At 35.3% G+C, this 22,482-nt stretch overlaps 1 protein-coding gene across 6 annotated transcripts in view; it reads right to left on the bottom strand.

The window, feature by feature from the left end:
- The window catches only part of CDH18 (cadherin 18), a 1,208,767-nt gene that overhangs the window by 13,957 nt on the left and 1,172,328 nt on the right, over positions 1-22,482 (bottom strand). For all 6 annotated transcript variants that reach the window (XM_061129307.1, XM_061129308.1, XM_061129303.1 and 3 more), the window contains one exon: positions 21,250-21,367. In XM_061129307.1, coding sequence (XP_060985290.1) covers positions 21,250-21,367 — 118 coding nt within the window. The remainder of the gene's footprint in view (positions 1-21,249; positions 21,368-22,482) is intronic.

The raw sequence follows: 22,482 nt of genomic DNA, 5'->3' as shown, positions 1-22,482 counted from the left end.
AAAGAATTATTACAGAAAGTCTTGAATAACTTTAAAGCAGACAAAAATTAATATGAATTGAATAAATGGAAACCATACCAGGATGTTAAATCTGTAAATAAGAAGTATTAATTTTCAATGCCAAATAAAGGATAATCTCTAATAATGTGTACTCAAGATTGGTTCTTAATTCTAATTCTTAGGAATTTGGATGAAGACAGAGGATAATAGAATGGTTGGAAGCCAAGCTAATATAGCTAACCCTGGATTAGGATTCAAGGAGATTTTGAACAGCTAGCTAGTACAAAGAACTCAAACTAACAAGAAGACAGAAAATAAAGATGCATATTAGATGTAAACTTTGATGGGTATCATATGGGAGAGAACTCGAGTACCATCTTTTGTCTTCAAATACATACACTATCTGAATGCACTAATGAAGCAATAGATCTGAAGCAGTCTCAGAAGCATTCAATAAAGCTGTGGAATTTCTATGCAATTCTTCATTGGGGATATCCCATTAAATACTGTCCATAAGTTTGGATCTACTATCTTAGAACTGATGTTTTAACTCAATTTTAAAGTCCTTGACTGTGATAAAAGATTTAGAAACATATGTCATATGAAGAATCTTTGAAACAAAGAGTGTCAGAATTCTACATGTCTTGTATGAGTTTAGGTGCCCAAAATGTCTTGGAAATTTTCCAGAAAATTTTGAGAAGTTCTCGGAGTAATTATTGTCTTTCTGAATGTAATCAACATATTCCTGACATTCCCAGCAACTATATTTCAATGCAATGTCGAAAAAAAATCCTAAATGTGTTTTAATATTTCAAAATAGATGACAGTACATTATTTATTTTGTCATATATTCCATTTCTTGTTCAGAAAAGGATGTGCACACATATAGGAAGAACCAGGGAGACTGCCATGCAAATATATAATAGCTGACTCAGGTATGTATTTATAAATATCATTGTGATGACTGTGAAATAATTGAAACTTGAAGTCCTTTTTTTAAAAAAAATAATAACTTATTTTTGCAGCTATAATAAGTCTAGGGATTTTATAATTGATAATTTTGGAAGGATCTTTCACACAAGTTATTTATAGTAAAACGTAAGGTTGGATAGGAATAACTCCAACCTTTATATTTCTACAGGGACAGAAGGCTACAGAATACCATAGTATAATACAAAAAGCAAAGTGCTTCTAAAATTCAGATAAATTGTCTTGAATCAGTAGTATGTGCTCTACTATCGCTTTGGTCAACATCTTGAACGATCTTGAATGTTTCTGATCTTTGTGCTACTTTCATAAACTGTAGTACAGTTTATGTTAAAATGAGGCATGCTTTTAAAATACTCCCAAGGGCAACAAATGTCTTATATTAAAGTCCTAAATTACCTTTTATCTTGGAAAGTATTAAATCCATGCGTTCCTCAAAACCCTTGTTATTAGGTGCCCATGCACTCCCTGACATTTCAACTGATTCCTTATTTGATCATGCAGGCATAAAGATAAACTTTATCTCAAGCATAGCCAAGCAGACAATTAAAGTGATGTTTCCAAATCTATTACAATAGCAGAAAAGTTTGAGATCTTCAGATGTATCTCTTTAATTGGACTAAACTTTATTTCCTTTTTTTTTTTTAATCTGAAGAAAACACTAGGAGATAGAACCTTAATTTCCACCAGAGAGATAAATATGCATGGCTGCATTTCATTTTCATTTTTATCTGGTCTTCCAGCAGCAATAAGATCCATTCATAATTTAACTATTATGAGTCCATGCAGGAAACAATGCTCTTTTGCTTTCCTGCAAAATACCCTTTCACATAACAGGTACTTGGTAAATAATGATTTGAACTACACTTGGCAGGAAATTGTCTTCTGTTATAGTTTCCTTATTATGTTATGTATTAAGAAATTAAAACCAAAATGAACTAATCTATCTTGATCTCCTCATGGTCTCTGCTTAAGGTTCATTCTTATTCTTCTCCTGTTTCCTGACTTCCTATTCTTTTAATCCTAGAATTGCCCTAATCTCAGTTTTTGAGACTCTGGATTCTGCCCATTCATTTAAATTTGTAAACATCCTCCTGGCCTCACTGTGTTTCTGCCAAACCACAAAACTCTGATCCAATATGTCATTATGTTCCTATTTGCACCCTGGAATGTCACCCTTTTCACCATCTGCCACACTCCTTCTTGATAACTTTTAAATCCCCGATAAACACAACCATCCACTGTCTAAAGATTCAGCTTTCAAATTCACAAATAATGCTGTTAAATAGTTACAACCATCATAAATGACCCTAACAAGTATAGAGGGTAACACTCTATTCTCAATGGAGATGAGTAATCAGTTTATTAAAATTCATATTTCATCAGATGCCATAGAGTAGCTATTCTAAGCTTATTTTGCCATTTTCTCTTGAGCCTCAGTCCCCCATGCACAGCGGGAAAACATCTATTTCTGAAAAGAAGCTCCTATCTATTATCAACATATTAAAACCACATTTGAAAACTGCTCAACCCTTCACTGCTACTAATAATGTCTATCTATATATACAAGACTCTGTATACTATTCACTTTAAAAAGAACGTGAATACATATGAAACAAAAATATGAATCTTGTAGAATATCAGCAAATTTGCTCATGAAAAGCACATATAAATTTGCATAAGAGTGTTAACTTAGGTGAATAGGGTGGTAAAGAAGAAAAACAGGAGCTTTTTAAAATAGAAACCCGAATCTAAAATAATTCATAAGCCTGTCACAAGAATATAACCACAGAAACTGTAGAAGTACAGATAAGAGCAGCAGTTTATCCACTCCCCCCAAAAGGAATATGAATTGCAGCAGAAAACCTGTAGTCAATATTTATCACATACCTTTAAATTATAGTAGGAAATGAATCAATCAAGTATTCTACAATAAATTATGTTTGGACTCGGTATTTATAAACACTGAAGGAAACTGTTAAGATGAATTCTTAGAGTGCTTGAAAAAGTGAACACATAATCCTGTTTAAGAATTATTTAAGATTCTATGTTTCAAGTTTCCTCTGCCTTAAGGCAGAGAGTAGAGTTGATGACTCCTGCAGCATTTTTGTGATTCTGAGCAAGGAAGGAATTAAGGCAAGAGTGTAACCTACATTTTCACAACAGGAAAGCAAAGCAAAGTGGTGCAGAATAGCAAAATCAGTCATATTTTTATTGCTTAGAATATGTGTCAGCTGTTTTTTGCTTTGTTTTGTCTTCCTTTTTTTTTTTGCTGATACTGTGAGTAGGTGTGTAATAAGGTGATAAGGTGTGGGCTGACAAATTCATATACATACATATATGAGTTATATGTTAAAGTCAACAGAGGTTAAAAAAGTTAAAGTCAACAGAAAGTTAAAGTCAACAGAGGTTAAAATCACTAAGGAGAGAACAAAAGCATATTTTTCTATCTAGAGCAGAAGATTCATTAAATCTTCTGTAAGTTACCCTTTCCCATTTTAGAGTCATTATGGCTTACAGACTGTTTGCCTTCTCATTAGTCAAGATTTGAGTCTCCACCTTCTATAAAGGATAGTGTGATTCTGTCAAGCATGACTGAGTTAAGACTGAGACTTGACTAGGAGGAGAAAGGAAATTCCTAGCTGAAGAAAAACAATGTGTCTTGTGTGTCAGCCTCATCACTGATGGTAGTGACTTGGGGCACAGCTGTGCCCACATCCACTAGAGGATGTTTGAGGCATCATTTGCAACTATATTCTCAGGACAGACTGTGCATGTGCTATTTTATTTAGAAATGGGAGGAAACGCTAAATGGTCTCTTGAAGCCCTGTGGATAAAAACGGAATTTTAAATGGTTATAATCTGTAGAGAAATTAAGCATATTACAACACCAGCTGTGAGTTCTCATTTGAAGGACAAAATAAATGATGGGAATATTGACTGCTTGGGATCTGACAACGCCGAAGAAGTGCAAAATAAACATAAAATCTCTTATGGTTTCCAATATGTATCAAAGTAAATAACTGCATTTCACTACAAGTGGACCGTGAAATCTGAAAGAAAATGCCCCAAAAGATATTTTCTTCACAGCTCCTAGTCAAATTTGAAAACATCACATCTTAAAATCAATGCAATGTAAACTTAGATATTCTTTATCAAACCCAAACAGCCACAAGGAAAAACAGTGTTTTCTGAAAATAATATTAAGTATTTTGCTAAAAATGATAAAATTTATAAATAATATAACCTTCACTTTTAGAAGTAATAGTATAAAGAAACAATAAAAAGTAATAAAACCAAGGAGGGAAAGTCTTCAAGATACTGCAACAAGTTGAAAATAACAGTCTACAAATTTAACATAATTTAAAGTGGTCATTTTCATTGCAGTTTATTCATTATTTTAGAAAGAATGTGTTATTTGAAGTCATTCATTTTTAAAGAATGGAAGCATCTACAGAAGTGGGAAACATATATCTAAAGGAGATAACCTAGAGAGAAATATGAGTAACAGATGTTCTTGATAGTAAATTATCAATAAAAAGTAAGATAAAAATTTCAATCTAAAAGGCACATGAAGTGTGATTTAGCAAACTGAATATAGAGATACAAATATACACATGGTTAAAATGATCTTTTCTTGACTAAAATCTGTAAGATTTACAAATGCACTTGATAATTGGAATTAAGCCTAGGAATTAGTCTGGCAAATCTCCTTGCATCAAATAAAGCCTAATCCTCCCAGAGGCAATATAAAGATCATGAAGCAGAAAAGACTTGTAGACTAAGGATGATTTCATATTGGTGGATTAGGCTACACTTTGCTACTACAAGATGAATGAACAGAAGCAGTCATTGTATGTTCAGACCTCTGGGGTAAGCCTAGACTCGTAGATTTTAAGACATTATGGCTATGGTTCATTTGCTACAGATACTTAGTTAAGAAGCTGAAATTATACAGTGGATTATTTTTTTAAATGTCAAAAAGAAAAGTTTACCTATCATAATTTAAAGAGAAGATGGTTGTAGGAAAAACTACATTTTAATCAGAAAACATATCATGCTTTCATTGTTGTTTTAAGGTAATAAAACTTTTAAATTCTAACTTAAAAACTATCATCTGAATTCCTGTTTTTCATTTTAAATAAAATTGTGCTATTACCAGTATATTAGTTAATGATAAAAATAAGGTCATTATCAAAAAATGTATTTACATTATACTTTTTGCTGTATATGTTGTCAAAAAAAAATAAAAATCCATCACTTGGGCTATTTTCCAAGTTTTTCTTTTTTAATACCTAATCAGTCATAACTTTCCAGATAGATATTGAAGACTCTTGTTCAATAAAATTTTTTCTATCTATCACAATTTGGTACTAGAGCAACTAAAGAATTAATGGCAGAATATCTTGTCTATTTCGTGGGGGCACAAAATACAGCACAGTGTTTCATGCTTAGTGTTTTTAAGAGCGAATTAAAATGCACATGTGTTTGCTTTGTCATCTCTCTGGCTAAATTCTTAAGACTAAAGTCACATTCTGTCATGTCTATGCTGTCTTCATTCCCCATATCATTGAAAAGTATTCTCTAATCCGCTCCAGCTAGGGGAACAAGACTCCATTCTATAAAGGCAAATCATGTTCCACTTCTTTTAATGATAGGACTTCCAGTCATCCCTCCAAAGAAACTCACATTTCACTGCCTTCAGCTGTGAGTTACATTTCATAACATCGTTATTTTCCTAGGTAGGTGGAGCGTCCTTTGAAAGCAGGAGCTGTGTGTTTTATTTTCTTGCATTCTGAACAGCTTATATCACTGCCTCAGACATATCACAGTGCTTTAAAGACTGAATGGCAGGAGGGAAAAAAACAACAACAACAATGCTAACTTAAGAGCTGACTATAGAATTTCTTTTAGAAGAAAACATTCTAAAAAAGAGAGCAAGAATGGTGGTGATTAGTAATACAGTGTGAGGTTGGAGAAGAACGTGCTGGACAGGCCAGTGTAAAGTGTCAGGGGTGGGGATAAGGCTGAGTGTGTGTGTGTGTGTGTGTGTGTGTGTGTGTGTATTTCAGGCATTTTTCTATATTTTTAACTCTATGCAATACCTGAGCACATTCTTACTGAAAATATTCAAAGTGTGTTGAAAAACATATCTTAAAAAGTATTCTATTTTCTAGCATATTAAATTATTACTTTTCCATGTGAATGTATGTGGCACTTAAATAATTTCTATTTGATATTTAATCATATATTGTTTGTTTTATACTGTCTTTACTTTCTCAGAAATTAATTTTTATCTTATGTTCATTTGGCTATTGCAGTTACAACTATTTTTTCAATAGGATTTTACTATGATTGACAAATAGTTTTTATATTTTCTGAGGCATTCAGCATTTTAAAATACCCTTCCTTAACTGTCACATGAGCATTATCTTAGATTGGAAGAGATGTATTTGATTGTAGTTCTCTTTTTGAAATGTTACTAAAAGAAAGTCCCTGAACTATTAGCTTGTAATTTTGCAAATGGGTATTTCAGCATCTTTTTTAATCTGTTTACAATTTAAATCCATTGTCTGGAAATTTGTAAAATTATTTCTTATCTCTTAAGTTAGGGACTTTCTCTGGGATTATATACATAATTTTATCTTAAACCCATATATACCTTCACGTACATTCCTTCAGATATTTCATTGTTATTTCCCATGTATTTATTTATTTAATTCTTAGTTATTTTTAATGTGCCCTTTAAAACATGCAGCATTTTGTACATGATCTCAAATTCTTTATGTTTTGATCCCTCTTCATAAAAATGAAATAGGAATAACTGTCTTGATATCTCCGTTTGATGAAAGAGGAAATTGAGGCACGCAGCCCAAGAACATGGCTATGTCCTCACACATAATTATTTAGCAGAAGAAGCAGTTTTCAATTTGAGGCAACCTGTTTCCTGAGTAGAGCTCTGAAACATTCTTCTTTGTTGCTTCCTTCACCTTCTTTTTCTTCTTTTAATTTAACAGTTTTTAAAAAATCTAAAATATCCTCTGTGTCCGTCTCTATGGTAGCAGTTGAGTGAGTGAGTGAATGTCACTCTGCTGTGTCCAACTCTTTGTGACCCCACGGGCTGTAACCCACTTGGCTCCTTCCTCTGTCCACGGAAGGTCTCCAGGCAAGAACACTGGATTGGGTAGCTATTCCCTTCTCAAAGGGATCTTGCTGACCCAGGGATCAAACCCGGGTCTCCTGCATTGCAGTTAGGAATATATTAACAGTAGCAAATAAGTCAGACAAAAATCCCTCCTTCACAGAACTTATCATCTAAATGGAGAGAGCTCACATGTTGGAAGTACTATAATGAAGGAGGTGCAGGGTATCAAACAACCACAGGTGTCATTTAAAGACATGAACCTGCTTTGGCATCACTGCTGGGTGTTGATTGTTGGGTGACTAAAGTGCTGGCCAACTTGTTCTTTGGGGCATTGAATTTTTCCAGAGTTATGATTCTGAGCATGGGTGGAGAGAGTGCTCCCAAGACTTTGACAAGAAAGGGGAAGTGACTGGAGGTCAGTAGGTGACAGGAACCAGGAGACATAGGAAAATGCCACAAGGCTCAAAGGAGCAGAGAGAAGGTACCCAAGGACACTGACTCCACTGATACTGCTGAAAACTAAATTAGTAAAAAGGAAGCAACAGCTGCCCAAGAGAACCTGGCTTTCTCTATCACATTTCAATATGTGTTTGCCTCTGTCCTTCCATCTGCATGACCCTGCAGTGTTCTGTGATCATCCACTTAGGGAGAGCCTTCAAGCTGATTCCCAGGGATTGCTCCAATAGGGTAAGATTTATTGGGTACAATTGGGCCAGTACTTAATTTTTTTGGAACACTGTCTCGGAGGTGATTTTTCAGGATCCATTCAGAGGTTTAGTTTATTTAGCAGTACATGTGATCCCAGTAAAGAGTTGTTTTGTTTTGTTTTTTTAATATGATTTTTGACATAATTTTTAAGCCATAATTTCCTTCATCTGTTATCCGTTTCAGATATCTGCTAAACTGGGCTGCTCTTTCCCTGCACTCTGTTACCATACTTTTGGTAAAAGTTTGGGCTTTGAGTACATAACAGGCATAGGGGAGTAACACAGGGAAAACAAGAGCCAGAGAAATAGGAGAAAACTGGTTAAATTGGTGAATGGCACAAACAGTAACAATGTTGTATGGTCTACTCTCATAATCCTCAGAATTTTTGCAGAGATTCTTGGTTTTTCTCAGTACATAGGATGGGATTCTGAAACAGTTTTAATTATATTTTAAAGAACAAATATCTGTCCAATATTAATGAACAACGAGGCTGCCAGCATCTTAATGATAACTAATGACCTATGTCCTTTCTTCTAAGCCCAGTTTATAACCCAACTCTTTAATAAAACTAGCCAAATGGTTCTTGTGATATAAAACACAGTCTGGATAAAATAGTAGTTTTTGACTAACCAATAACTAAGAGAAAAACCTGAAATCTTCAAAGACATTTCTGTTTAATGACATTAGAAAGTTGCTGAGGCAAGGTAAGTAGAGGGATGAGATGCTTGAGAGGGCAAAAATGGGTGGAGTTGAACTGTGGATTACAGTGTAATTGATTATACAAGGAGCTAACAAGAGGCTGGGATACCAAGCTAGGGACAGAGAAAATAGAACTTTTAGAAGTCTCCTGGGCCCACAGTCATACTGAAAATTGAGGGGTCTTAACACGGCTGATTCTCCCTAAAGACATTTGTTAAATTGAAATTTTAAATTGCAAGTTAAAGTGAAAGTTTAGTAGAGATTTAAAACTCTAAGTGGAAAAGCAGAAAGAGGCTTACTATTTTTATCCCCCCACCATCTCTTCCTGTAGAACAGACAATGATTAAGGAAGGGGACAGAGGTGAAGGCCCCAGTAAACAAAGAATCTTAGTTGAAAGTCCTAGAGGGTCACGTCTTAGGGATGAGAATAAATCAAAGACAGAGTAAATGTAAAGAAAACTGCATATTAACCTTGACTTAGTTCAACCCTGATTGGATTAATGTACATTGCATCAGTTCGTTCACTCAGTCATGTCCGACTCTTTGCGACCCCATGGACTGCAGCACGCCAGGCCTCCCTGTCCATCACCGACTCCCAGAGCCTAATCAAATTCATGCCCATTGAGTCAGTGATACCATCCAACCATCTCATCCTCTGTCGTCCCCTTCGCCTCCCACCTTCAAACTTTCCCAGCATCAGGGTCTTTTCCACTGAGTCAGCTCTTCTCATCAGGTGGCCAAAGTATTGGAGTTTCAGTTTCAGCATCAGTCCTTCCAATGAATATTCAGGACTGATTTCCTTTAGGATGGACTGGTTGGTTCCCCTTGCAGTCCAAGGGACCCTCAAGAGTCTTTTTCAACACCACAGTTCAAAACCATCAATTCTTCGGCGCTCAGCTTTCTTTATACTTGAACTCTCACATCCATACATGATTAATGGAAAAACCATAACCTTGAATCAACAGACCTTTGCTGGCAAAGTAATGTCTCTGTTTATTAATATGCTGTCTACATTGGTCATAACTTTTCTCCCAAGGAGTAAGAGTCTTATAATCTCATAACTGTAGTCACCATCTGAAGTGATTTTGGAGCCCAGAAAAATAAAGTCTGCCACAATTTCCACTGTTTCTCAATCTATTTGCAATGAAGTGATGGGACTGGATGCCATGATTTTAGTTTTCTGAATATTGAGCTTTAAGCAAACTTTTTCACTCTCCTCTTTCACTTTCATCAGGAGGCTCTTTAGTTCTTCTTCACTTTCTGCCTTAAAGGTGGTGTCATCTGCATACCTGAGGTTATTGACATTTCTCCCAGCAATCTTGATCCCAGCTGTACTTCATCCAGCCCAGCATTTCACATGATGTACTCTGCATATAAGTTAAATAAGCAGGGTGACAATATACAGTCTTGACATACTCCTTTTCCTATTTGGAACCAGTCTGTTGTTCCATGTCCAGTTCTAACTGTTGCTTCCTGACCTGCATACAGATTTCTCAGGAGGCAGGTTAGGTGGTCTGATATTCCCACCTCTTTCAGAATTTTCCAGAGTTTATTGTGATCCATACAGTCAAAGGCTTTGGCATAGTCAATACAGCAGAAATACAAGGTTTTCTGGAACTCCTTTCCTTTTTCAATGATCCAGCAGATGTTGGCAATTTGATCTCTGGTTCCTCTGCCTTTTATAAAACCAGCTTGAACATCTGGAAGTTCATGGTTCACATATTGTTGAAGCTTGGCTTGGAGAATTTTGAACATTACTTTACTAACATGTGAGATGAGTGTAATTATGTGGTACTGTGAGCATTCTTTGGGATTGCCTTTCTTTGGGATTGGGATGAGGAAAACTGACCTTTTCCAGTCCTGTAGCCACTGCTGAGTTTTCCAAATTTGCTGGCATATTGAGTGCAGCACTTTCACAGCATCATCTTTCAGGATTTGAAATAGCTCAACTGGAATTCCATCACTTCCACTAGCTTTGTTCTTTGTGATGCTTCCTAAGGCCCACTTGACTTCACATTCCAGGATGTCTGGCTCTAGGTGAGTGATCCCACCATCGTGATTATCTGGGTCATGAAGTTCTTTTTTGTACATTCTTCTGTGTATTCTTGCCACCTCTTCTTAATATCTTCTGCTTCTGTTAGGTCCATACCATTTCTGTCCTTATTGAGCACATTTTGGCATGCAATGTTCCTTTGGTATCTCTAATTTTCTTGAAGAGATCTCTAGTCTTTCCCATTCTATTGTTTTCCTCTATTTCTTTGCACTGATCACTGAGGAATGCTGTCTTATCTTTCTGTGCTATTCTTTGGAAATCTGTATTCAAAGGGATATATCTTTCCTTTTCTCCTTTGCTTTTGGCTTCTCTTCTTTTCACAGCTATTTGTAAGGCCTCCTCAGCCATTTTGCTTTTTTGCATTTCTTTTTCTTGGGGATGGTCTTGCTCCCTGTCTCCTGTACAATGATATGAACCTCCATCAATAGTTCTTCAGGCACTCTGTCTATCATATCTAGCCCCTTAGATCTGTTTCTCACTTCCACTGTATAATTATAAAGGATTTGTTTTAGGTTATACCTGATTGGTCTAGTGGTTTTCCACACTTTCTTCAATTTAAGTCTGAATTTGGCAATAAGGAGTTCATGATCTGAGCCATAGTCAGCTCCCAGTCTTGTTTTTGCTGACTGTATAGAGCTTCTCCATCTTTGGCTGCAAAGAATATAATCAATCTGATTTTGGTGTTGACCATCTGGTGATGTCCAGAGTCTACACAGAAGACGTGTAGAGTCTTCTCTTGTGTTGTTGGAAGAGGGTGTTTACTATGACCAGTGTGTTCTCTTGGCAAAATTCTATTAGTGTTTGTGCTGCATCATTCTGTACTCTAAGGCCAAATTTGCCTGTTACTCCAGGTGTTTCTTGACTTCCTACTTTTGCATTCCAGTCCCCTATAATGAAAAGGACATCTTTTTTGGGTGTTAGTTCTAAAAGATCTTGTAGGTCTTCATAGAACCATTCAGCTTCAGCTTCTTCAGCATTACTGGTCAGGGCATAAACTTGGATTGCTGTGATATTGAATAGTTTGCATTGGAAACCAATAGAGATCACTCTGTCATTTTGAGATTGCATCCAAGTACTGCATTTTGGACTCTGTTGTTGACTATTATGGCTACTCTATTTCTTCTAAGGGATTCTTGCAGACAGTAGTAGATGTAATGGTAATCTGAGTTAAATTCACCCATTCCATTCCATTTTAGTTCACTGATTCCTAAAATGTTGATATTCACTCCTGTCATCTCCTGTTTGACCACTTCCAATTTGCCTTGATTCATGGACCTAACATTCCAGGTTCCTATGCAATATTGTTCTTTACAGTATCAGACCTTGCTTCCATCATCAGTCACGTCAACAACTGGGTGTTGTTTTTGCTTTGGCTCCATCTCTTTATTCTTTTTGGAGTTATTTCTCCACTGACCTCCAGTAGCAAATTGGGCACCTAATTGAGTTCATCTTTCAGTGTCCTATCTTTTTTCCCTTTCATACTGTTCATGGGGTTCTTAAGGCAAGAATACTGAAGTGGTTTGCCATTCCCTTCTCCAGTGGACCACATTTTGTCAGAACTCTCCACCATGATCCGTCCATCTTAGGTGGCCCTACATGGCATGTCTCATAGTTTCATTGAGCTAGACAAGGCTGTGATCCATGTGATTAGACTGGTTAGTTCTCTTTGATTGTGCTTTTCAGGTGTCTGCCCTCTGATGGAGAATGATAAGAGGCTTATGGAGTTGTGAGCGGTGGCTGCAAGGCGCTAGACAGGCTGTGTGGAGATACCCCATGTCCAAGGTCAGAGAAACCCCGGTAAGATGGTAGGCACTGGAGTGGCTGTGAGGAGATACCCCACATCCAAGGGCAAAGGAGATGCCCCTGCAAGATCGTAGATGGGGCAAATTCTCATTTAGAATCAAACCCATTCCTGCCAGATGTTCAGAGGATTCAAATAAACCTTGTGCACACCAGGACCCAGGGACCCCCCACAGAGACTAAGACAGAACTGTGTTTGAGCATCTCCTGTGGAGGTATGGGTCAGTGGAGGTACGAGTCTGCTGCAGGGCAGAGGCCGTGGGTGCAACAGATTTGGGTATGCCATAAGCCCTCTTGGAGGAGGTTGCCATTACCCCACCATAGAGCTGCCAGAATTTACACAGGACTGGGAAACAGACTCTCAGAGGGTGGCACAACAGAACCTTGTGCACCAGGACCCAGAAAACAGGAGCAGTGACCCCACAGGAGACTGCCCCGGACTTGCCTGTGGGTATCCAGGAGTCTCTGGGGGTGTGGGTCCGTGGTGACCTGCTGCAGGGTTGGGGGCAGTGAGTGTAGCAGGACATATATGGGATCTTTTGAGGGAGGTCACCGTTATTTTCATTTACCTCCACCATAGTTTGGCCCCAGGTAAATAGCAGGAGGGAACACAGCTCTACCCAGCAACAGAAAATTAGATTAATAATTTACTGGCATGGCCCCGCCAATCTGAACAAGACCCAGTTTCCCCCTCAGTCAGTCTCTCCCACCCGGAAGCTTCCATAAGTATAGGCATACCCCCTTTAGTCTTGGTTTGCTTTACTGTGTTTTGCAGACACTGTGTTTGTTTAAAAAATTGAAGTTTTTCGACAACCTTGTGTCACACAAGTCTATTGGCACTATTTTTCCAACGGCCTTTGCTCACTTCCGATCTCTGTGTCACATTTTGGTAATTCTCACAATATTTCAAACTTTTTCATTATTAGTATATTTGTTATGGTGATCTGTGATCAGGGGTCTTTGATGTTACTATTGCAAAAAATATTATGACTCACTAATCACTCAGATGGTGATTATTGTTTTTTAGCAATAAAATATTTTTAATGAAATTATGTACGTTTTTTAGACATAACATTATTTCATACTTCCCTGGTGGCTCAGATAGTAAAGCATCTGTCTTCAATGTGGGAGACCAGGGTTCGATCCCTGGGTTGGGAAGATCCCCTGGAGAAGGAACTGGCAACGCACTCCAGTACTCTCGCCTAGAGAATTCCATGGACAGAGCAGCCTGGTGGGCTACAGTCCATGGGGTCGCAAAGAGTCGGACACGACTGAGAGACTTTCACTTTCTTTCTTTCATACTTAATAGATTAAGTAAAATGTACACACCATTTTTATATGCATAGGAAAAAATCATGGGACTCGTTTTATTATAATTGCTTTATTGTGGTGGATAGGAACTGAACCCATGATATCTCTGTGGTTCACCAGTAATAATGTCCCTCTCTAATTACTCATTCAATAAAATGACAAACTCTCTCTGAAGAAATTTATTACCACTTGAGATTCTTCTAGGTCTAGACATTATGTGTGAAACCCAACTAAAAATGACTAGGGACTAACAAACCAGACCATAATACCTCAGTCCTGTCTCCCCAGTCTCCCTGATGAAAAACAAAAACCTATCACTTCATTGAGAAAGTAGAGTTAGTGAACAATGGTTCTAAAATCACTAAGATTAATATGTTCAAGAAAATAGAAAGAAAGCAAAAGAAATGATAGAAAATTTCACTAGAGATCTACATCTTTGTAAAATAAAATAAACAAATGAAAAATACATGGCCATCAACCAAAGCCAAGTGAGTGGACCTCATTTTCTCTGATGAGAGATCTGCACCCTTGAGTAGCATATTAGCTTCACGTTAATGTTTTCTACCAATATATTCTTAGCATATGTCACAAAGAATAATAATAATAATAAAAAGATTCTCTAAATAACAAAATTTCCACATACATGGGATGGGACATTTAAGAAGACATCTTTTCACTAATGTTCAAATCAATTTGCAGATTTCAAATCAATGAGGAATAAAACATAGGGCAAGAAAGATCTAACAAAGATGGCAAAGATATGGAACAACATGAAACATTATCTTGAATTTAAGTATTTATCAAGCAGATCTGGGCTGTAAATTGGAGAATCTCATCAGGGTATAGATTAAGGAAGATCTTTTTTGTTGATATGAGAAAGTTAGCTATGATTCCGGGCAAGAATATTATTAAGTAATCTGTCTTATCTTGCAGTTCAGCTTTCATTGTGGTCAAGGGCAGAGGCTGAGAGTTTCTCAAGCTCTCTCTTTATGGATGAACTTAAAACATAAGAGCAGGAATTTAAAGTTGAGGTAAAGAAAAAACAAACAAACAAACAAAAACAAAAACAAGTCCAAGGTATCAGTTACTGAAATCATCCAAAAATCTCTAAAACAAAGGGAAATGGGGGAGCTGGCTTTTCATCTACCAGCGGCTAGCAATGTGTTTAGTCAAGACTACCATCTTTGAAATGGGTGCCTCTTTGAAGTGGATCCTGTCAATCAATCAAATTTTAGTCAGTTAGTTGCATTACAAAAAGAAAAAAAAGAAGAAAGAAAAGCCAGCTGTCGGGGCTCATATTGCCTTCATATTTTTATAGTTGAAGAAGGAAATGGCAAGCCACTCTAGTACTCTTGCCTGGAGAATCCCATGGACAGAGGAGTCCAGCAGGCTATGGTCCATGGGGTCGTAAAGAGTCTGACAGGACTGGGGGGCTAACACTTTCACTTGAGAGGAAACAAGGGATTATTCCTTGAGTCAACATTCTGCTCAAGGTAGCAAGAGTAGTATCAAGGCAAATACATCCATTCAAAAAGAAAGTAGCCCAAATACTTACTGCTTCAGTTGGCAGCCATGTCTTCCTTTTATAGAGATGTAAATCTTTACCATCTTATAATATTTCAATACCTACTGGGATATGTCCTCTTTCTCCTTCCTCTAACTTTATACTTCCTTCATCTTCCTTTCCTATAGTTTTGCTTTTTCTCAGCCCATTACCATTTGCATTTTATTAAGAGATTATTAATTTCAGTTTATGATAAAAATTATATTTGCGCATGTTAATTGCTCAGTCGTGTCTGACTCTTTGAGATCCTATAGACTGTAGCTCACCAGGCTCTTCTGTCCATGGAATTCTCCACGGAAGAATACTGGAGTGGTTGGCCATTCCTTTCTCTGGGGATCTTCCCAACTGAGGGATGGAACCTGAGTCTCCTGCATTCCAGGCAGATTCTGTACCTTCTGAGCCACCATGGAAGCCCCAGTTAAATTCAGTTTATGATAAGCTCAGTCAGCAAAGAATCTGTCTGCAATGCAGAAGACCTGGATTCAATCCCTGGGTCAGGAAGATCCTCTGGAAAAGGAAATGGCAAACCACTCCAGTATTCTTGCCTGGGAAATCCCATGGACACAGAAGCCTGGCAGGCTACAGTCCTTGGGATGCAAGAGTCAGACATAACCTAGTGACTAAACCACCACCATACTTAACTTTCAAATTAACATGGGAATTTTAGTGTTTTGATTTACTAATTGCATAAATACATTATTTTTCTGCTTTTTAACAAATATTTTCAGTAGCATTGCTTTTGATCATTGTGAACTTCATCATTATTTATTGGACATCTTCCTCATGATCTTAGAAGAATTTTTGTTAATTTGTTTGACTTGTTTTTATCATTTTAAATTTACCAATGCTATTTATTCATATTTTTCATATAAGAAATGTAGATATTTGGGGCTTTAATTTATGTTCCAAAATTTGTCAATATGTCTCATTGTTTCTTAAGACATTTCTATGGATGCTTTTGACTTTTCATAGAGGCAATTGCATCTCATTTACTAACAATGATAATCTTGTGTTTTGTTTCTATTTATTATTGTTCTTTAGTTTTTGATTTCTCTTTTTGGACTGAGAGGAACATTCAGTACAATACTGCTTAGCTAATTTCAATTAGTAGTGATTGAAAGTATCCTAAGATCAAAACAACTGCCAGTTGAATGAATTCATATGAAACTGCTAACTCTTAGAAATGCAGATAAACACAGGAATGTGCTTTAAGAAAAGAAGTTTGTGATTTGTTTTATTCTTCAGCAATAGCTCAATATTTCTACCTTTTTATATAAAACTTCCATCACATTTTGAATTTGATATATGTCTTGTAAGCAGCATATAACACTGTATTTTTAAAATATAATAAAATATATTTATGAATGATATTTAATCTGAGTGTGACTATCATATATTTGAACTACTTTCTACATAAAATATTGTCACTGTTTCTATTTGAATCTTTTCTTCTACTTTCTGACCTCTGTTCTATTGATAAAGTAAGATTGATTAGCTTTTAAAAAAATTGCTTTGCTTTGGAAATTACAGATTCTTATTCTGTTAATTTAGTGTTAACTCTTCAAATTTCTCTGTTAAAAATCCAGTATCAATTATAAGCCTTTTTTGTCTATTATTTCTTGCAGAGATCATGAAGGCAAAGATTAATATAATATTTGTCAAAACATCAGTAGCTAAAAATAAATATCTTATTTTCTTACACACTGGAAAAAGACTTTACTTACTGTCCTTCCTTAATTCCTGATAGTTTACCACTATTAACTAAATATAGAAAAAGTTGACAATGGAAATTTTTTTCCTTTAGCAATTTGATTATATAATTGCTATCATTTCTGTCATATAGCTTTTCTAACAGGAATCTATGTTAGAGCTGAGCAAATTATTATTACTTTTAATGTATCCACCCATTTCTTTTGATTAATATTTTTTATCTTTATCTTTAAGGTTTAGCACTTTTAAATTGGCATATTTAAGTATATAATTGAATTTCTACTTCTTTCATCATGAGGGTCCACATATTTTTAACTTTAAAAAATTGCTGTACAATTTAATCTATCTATATATTGCTTGTTGATGCAATTTATTCCTAATTCTTCTGAATAGATTATATTCCATATCTAAGTGTTCTCACAGTATTTTAAAATTTTGACCTATCTGAACTTGGCTTGAATTAATGGATTTTCCATCTGGCTTGTTAAATCTCTCTTTGTGTCCAGTCTAAAAGTAATGCTATTAATTTTTCTTCATATTGTTCTCTCTTTTGATCTGTATGTATGTTTGTATATATACATATATATATGTGTTCACACATAACTAAATTATAAATATATGGATAATGTATATATGCTTAGTGTGTGTGTGTGTATATATATAACTAAATATAAATTTATAATATAGCTTTGTACACATTTTATATATTTAATACCTATATTTTAATATATATCTTATGTATACATGATATACTGGAGAAGGAAATGGCAGCCCACTCCTGTTTTCTTGCCTGGAGAATCCCATGGACAGAGGAGCTCGATGGTCTACAGTCCATTGGGGTGCAAGAATCGGACATGACTTAGCAACTGAGCACGCATGCATGCATACATGATATATACATGTGCATAGTATATATAAAATGAAAGTTTAACATCTGCTTATAGCTTTATACAGTTATGTATATAACACTATATATATATATATTTTTTCATATAACTTTATATACTTTTTATCTATGAGAAAACTATAGCTTTATTTTGATAAAGATTTTTAAATTATATTTATGCAAACATTTAATTTCATTGTCTCATTTCATATAATTTCTTAGTCTTTTTCAGAAGATGCTACTATTTTTTAAATTTTTAAAATGCTAAACATTAATATTCACTTTTTCTGTTCATTTATATATTTTGCATTATTCAGAGTTAATTCATTTTCTCATTATCTTATTATCTACTAACTATCTTAATATTTTGATTCTCAGACTTATCAATATAATATGCATTTCTCTGTGCCTAACTTTTGAAACAGCTTTTTCTCTGCAGTAACTCTTTGCCATAAAACAGTTTTGGAGATGCCACTAAACCGATGATTTCCTGATCACTCATCCTGACTTGGAGGCTCTGTCTGTTTTCTGTTGTTCCTCTCAGCTATAAGCAGTGGGCACAGAAAAATAATGGTATTAAATTTTTCTTCTAGATTTCTCTGTCTTCTGATGGCATGTAAATGTCTACTAACTCACAGAATGCAATGCTCAAGCTGTAGGCCTAGATTTGGCGACTCTTACTTTCTTTGCTTTTGTTCTGGTTGTTGTCCTAAGAGCTGTTTATATACCCATGAATATATATATATATATTCATTGTGGTATGGGTATTCTAAGACTCTGAGAGTCCCTTGGACTGCAAGGAGATCAAATCAGTAAATCCTAAGGGAAGTCAACCCTGAATATTCATTGGAAGAACTGTCACTGAACCTGAAGCTCCAATGCTTTGGACGCATGATGCGAAGAGCTGACTCATTGGAAAAGATCTAGTGCTGGGAAAGTTTGAAGGCGGGGGGAGAAGAGAGAGACAGAGGATGAGATGATTAGAGAGCATTACCTATTCAATGTACATGAAACTGAGCAAACTCCAGGACATAGTGGGGGACAGAGGAGCCTGGCAGGCTACAGTCCACAGGGTCACAAAGAGCTGGACATAACTTAGCTACTGTCCTGTCCAACTCTTTGTGAGCCCATGGACTATACAGTCCATGGAATTCTCTGGGCCAGAATATTGGAGTGAGTAGCTGTTCCCTTCTCCAGGGGATCTTCCCAATACAGGGATTGAACCCAGGTCCCCGCATTGCAGGTGGATTCTTTCCCGGCTGAGCCACAAGGGAGGCCCACAATAAATCCCATATTAAATTTCATCTTTATAAATTATTATGCATAACTGCTTTCGGTTTGGAGGAAAAAGTCATCTTAACTCTAATACTTTGACACAGAGTGTCATTTTTTCCCCAATGCTACAAAGTAAATAATTCAAAACACAACTTAATAGATGTAAGAATAAGTTGAGAGAAGTTGGGTGGCTTGTCTAATCTAGCATAAACAAAACTGTTTGCTCAAGCACATGTATTTCTTGCTGTATTAGCATCTCTTCTTTTTTTTTTCCTTCAGAATCTTGTTGCTTTTTTTATCCAAAATAAATTATTGGTGCTATTTATAATTTCATCAACTCCCAAATATGTTTAAAATAAATTAAATCCATTTAAAAAATAAATTGCATCTTTACCCCTACACAACTGTCTGTAGGTATCACATATTTGATATGGCATAGATGATTTAAAACATTAATATACATGGTTAAAATAAATGTTAAAACATTTACATTGGCATTATAAACATTTCATAAGTGTGTATATATTTGAGGGGGGTTTCTTCAATGTGAGTTAAAAGGACTGGTAACATTGTCAAATAACTGAACTGAGATCTTTTGAATATATTCATTAATTAAATTGAAAAATGTCAGATGTAATAATCTTGAATAAAGGACTTTTAATCACTAATGTGGGTTTAAACAAGTAAAACTCTCTTGTTTTTCTAAAATACTTTGGGGATTATTTATGTTAAATAGCTTGACTATAACACATCATTAAATCTAAGTCAATTTTAATTTATATCATCACACTAAAATTACTTTTAAAATGTATAATAAAATGTTATTGGAATGGAAAAATTCAACTGAAATATAAATATGCTTCCTAAATATGGATTTCTAAACATGGTAGATTTCAATCTACTAAGGCAGAAAGTTTAATGTTCTCTAAACATGCAATTATTTGAATATGGACAATATGAATTTATCTTTACATATTTAGCATAGTTAATTATAATAAATACATTTGGGATTTTTGGGTGAGATGTACATATGTAAACAAATATACAATAGTCAATTAATATGATTTGTCATACACAAACATGGATAAGTATGTATTGCCATAAGTAGAGCTGACCACAGGGATATTGTAAATGAGAACAACAAACAAGTTTGGTATTTTTGGATGAATTTTGCAACAGCCACATGCATAATTTAGTATCCCTATTATAATAACTAAAGAAGCTTGGGATAATGGGTAAACTGTTCACTGGGTTGTCAGGGATTTCTTTTGAATTTGAAAATGTTTCTCCATGAAGACTACAGAGAAGAAGTCAACTGTTTACTCCAAAATGTTATGTGTCATTGTTTCTTTCACGTGATTCAGAGGCAATTGTTAAACCCTAAATAATAGCATATTCAGATAAATGTGATCAAAAACAGTTATGACAAGAAAGTTGATGCCAATCAGAACACTGTACATATTGAATAACTTGCTGCTTCCCTTCCATACAGAAGAATAAATTTTATCCAACAAGGGAATCTAAATCTTGGTAAATCTTCTCTAGTTATAATGGTGTTATTTTTCTCCTGCACAATAGAGAAGGTTAAACAAAAATAATTCAAAAAACTCTACAATGCTCTGTAATTATGCATATTTTAGAAAAGGAGTCATAATAACAAGAGGAAATATAATTTGTACATCACATCCTGATAGCCTGGCTAATGCAAGATGATTTCAAACATCGCATTTCCTTTCCTAACTGTCCCTAGGACATATTTTTCATTTTTTCTAATTTAAATTTTTCTACCTTGTAGCAGTTTTAGCAGCTCTCATAAACATATTTGTCAGCTAAGATTTCTCTTAAAATTTGCCCAAGAGCATATTACGTGTACATTTCTTGTTTAAAGGGATGCTTCTGAATAAACTCAATGGAAGTTATTTGTACATATGGCTCAATTTTAAATACAAGCTATTCACAGATCATAACACATTAACGTCAAACTGACTTTGAATGTTGATTTGCAAGCTGTTCATGGGTTGATCAGAATCGAGCAAAGCTGCTCAGCCCTACTCCATATCAAGTCAAAGCAAATATCACAAAGATATAAAAATATATGAATGCATGTTCACCTTCATTATCTTTCAGAGTGAAGTTTGGGTTTATAGACAGATGTTCATCAAGAAAGAAATTAAACCTTGGTCCATTGGCAAAATCGTCTTTATCAGTGGCACTGATGGTATGAATAACCTAAAGAAAAAACAAAATTAACAGTAAATTTAATTTAGCTCTTCCCTTGATTTCAATTATAACATTTCAATAGCCAACGTGAGTGTTTTCAAATTCTTATTCTAATGACAGAATTAACTAATTTGCTTTCCCTTGCATTAGACTTTAAGAAATGTAGTATGGCATGCTTTACAATCATTCACGATTTTTTTTTTTCTGGAATGGCACAAATATTTAATGTGTGTGTGTGTTTTCCTTTATTACCCACAGTACCTTGGGGCCAATTAATTGTAAGGCTTTGTGCGAACACCTGTTTGGGGAGACATGAAGTATTGTTTGTACAAATACAAATATCCTAGTGTTGATGTAGAACAGCCTTTCAGTACATGTTGGGCTCAGTCAGAAAACACAAAGGCACTAGAGTCATAATTTTTGTTTCAGGAGACCTTTGAGATCATGATCTAGACCCTGAATTTTAGAGATGAGGACTCTGAGTCCCAAAAGGAATGTGATGTGCCTCAAATCTGTAAAATAGTGACAGAAGTAAAACTAAACCACTCAGAGCTTTACGATATATTTTTCATCTCTGGTGGTTGAGAGAAAGCAATGCCAAAATTTGGACTTTATGCACTTTAAGGAACAGAGAAAGTTAGAATACATAAATACAATATTCCAGGTAGCTTAAAAGCAATACACACATTCCAATATTTATACTCATCACAACCTTTAAAAACAATATTTGAAACAAATAAAATATTTTCCTTTTGAAAAAAAATAGTATCCTAAAGCTTAGGTATTCTTGTTGCAGTGTTTCTGTAGAGAAACTGAAAACAGACAGAGGGGAAGTAGAGCCAGAAAAATAGTATTTTCTGCATGTGAAATATAGTACATGCATTTCAAAAACTGACATGGTTACTAAGAATATTTTACCCATTTTCATTCACGCCATTTCAATATTTTACAAATGAAACAAACCACCAATATGCATCAGAATTAAAAGATAAATTCCTCGCCAAGTACTGAGCCCAATATTTGCGAGGGAGAAGCAGAGAAATATCGAAGTAGTGAGAATGAGTGGTCAGGAGAAGTAGGACCAGAAGAGGATGTCCTTTCACAGAGTGAAAGTGAACAAAGGA

Source organism: Dama dama, chromosome 25, assembly GCF_033118175.1.
Source record: "Dama dama isolate Ldn47 chromosome 25, ASM3311817v1, whole genome shotgun sequence".
Classification (NCBI taxonomy): Eukaryota; Metazoa; Chordata; class Mammalia; order Artiodactyla; family Cervidae; genus Dama; species Dama dama.
Note: the sequence above shows the minus strand (reverse complement) of the source record. Positions and strands in the feature narration are given on the sequence as shown.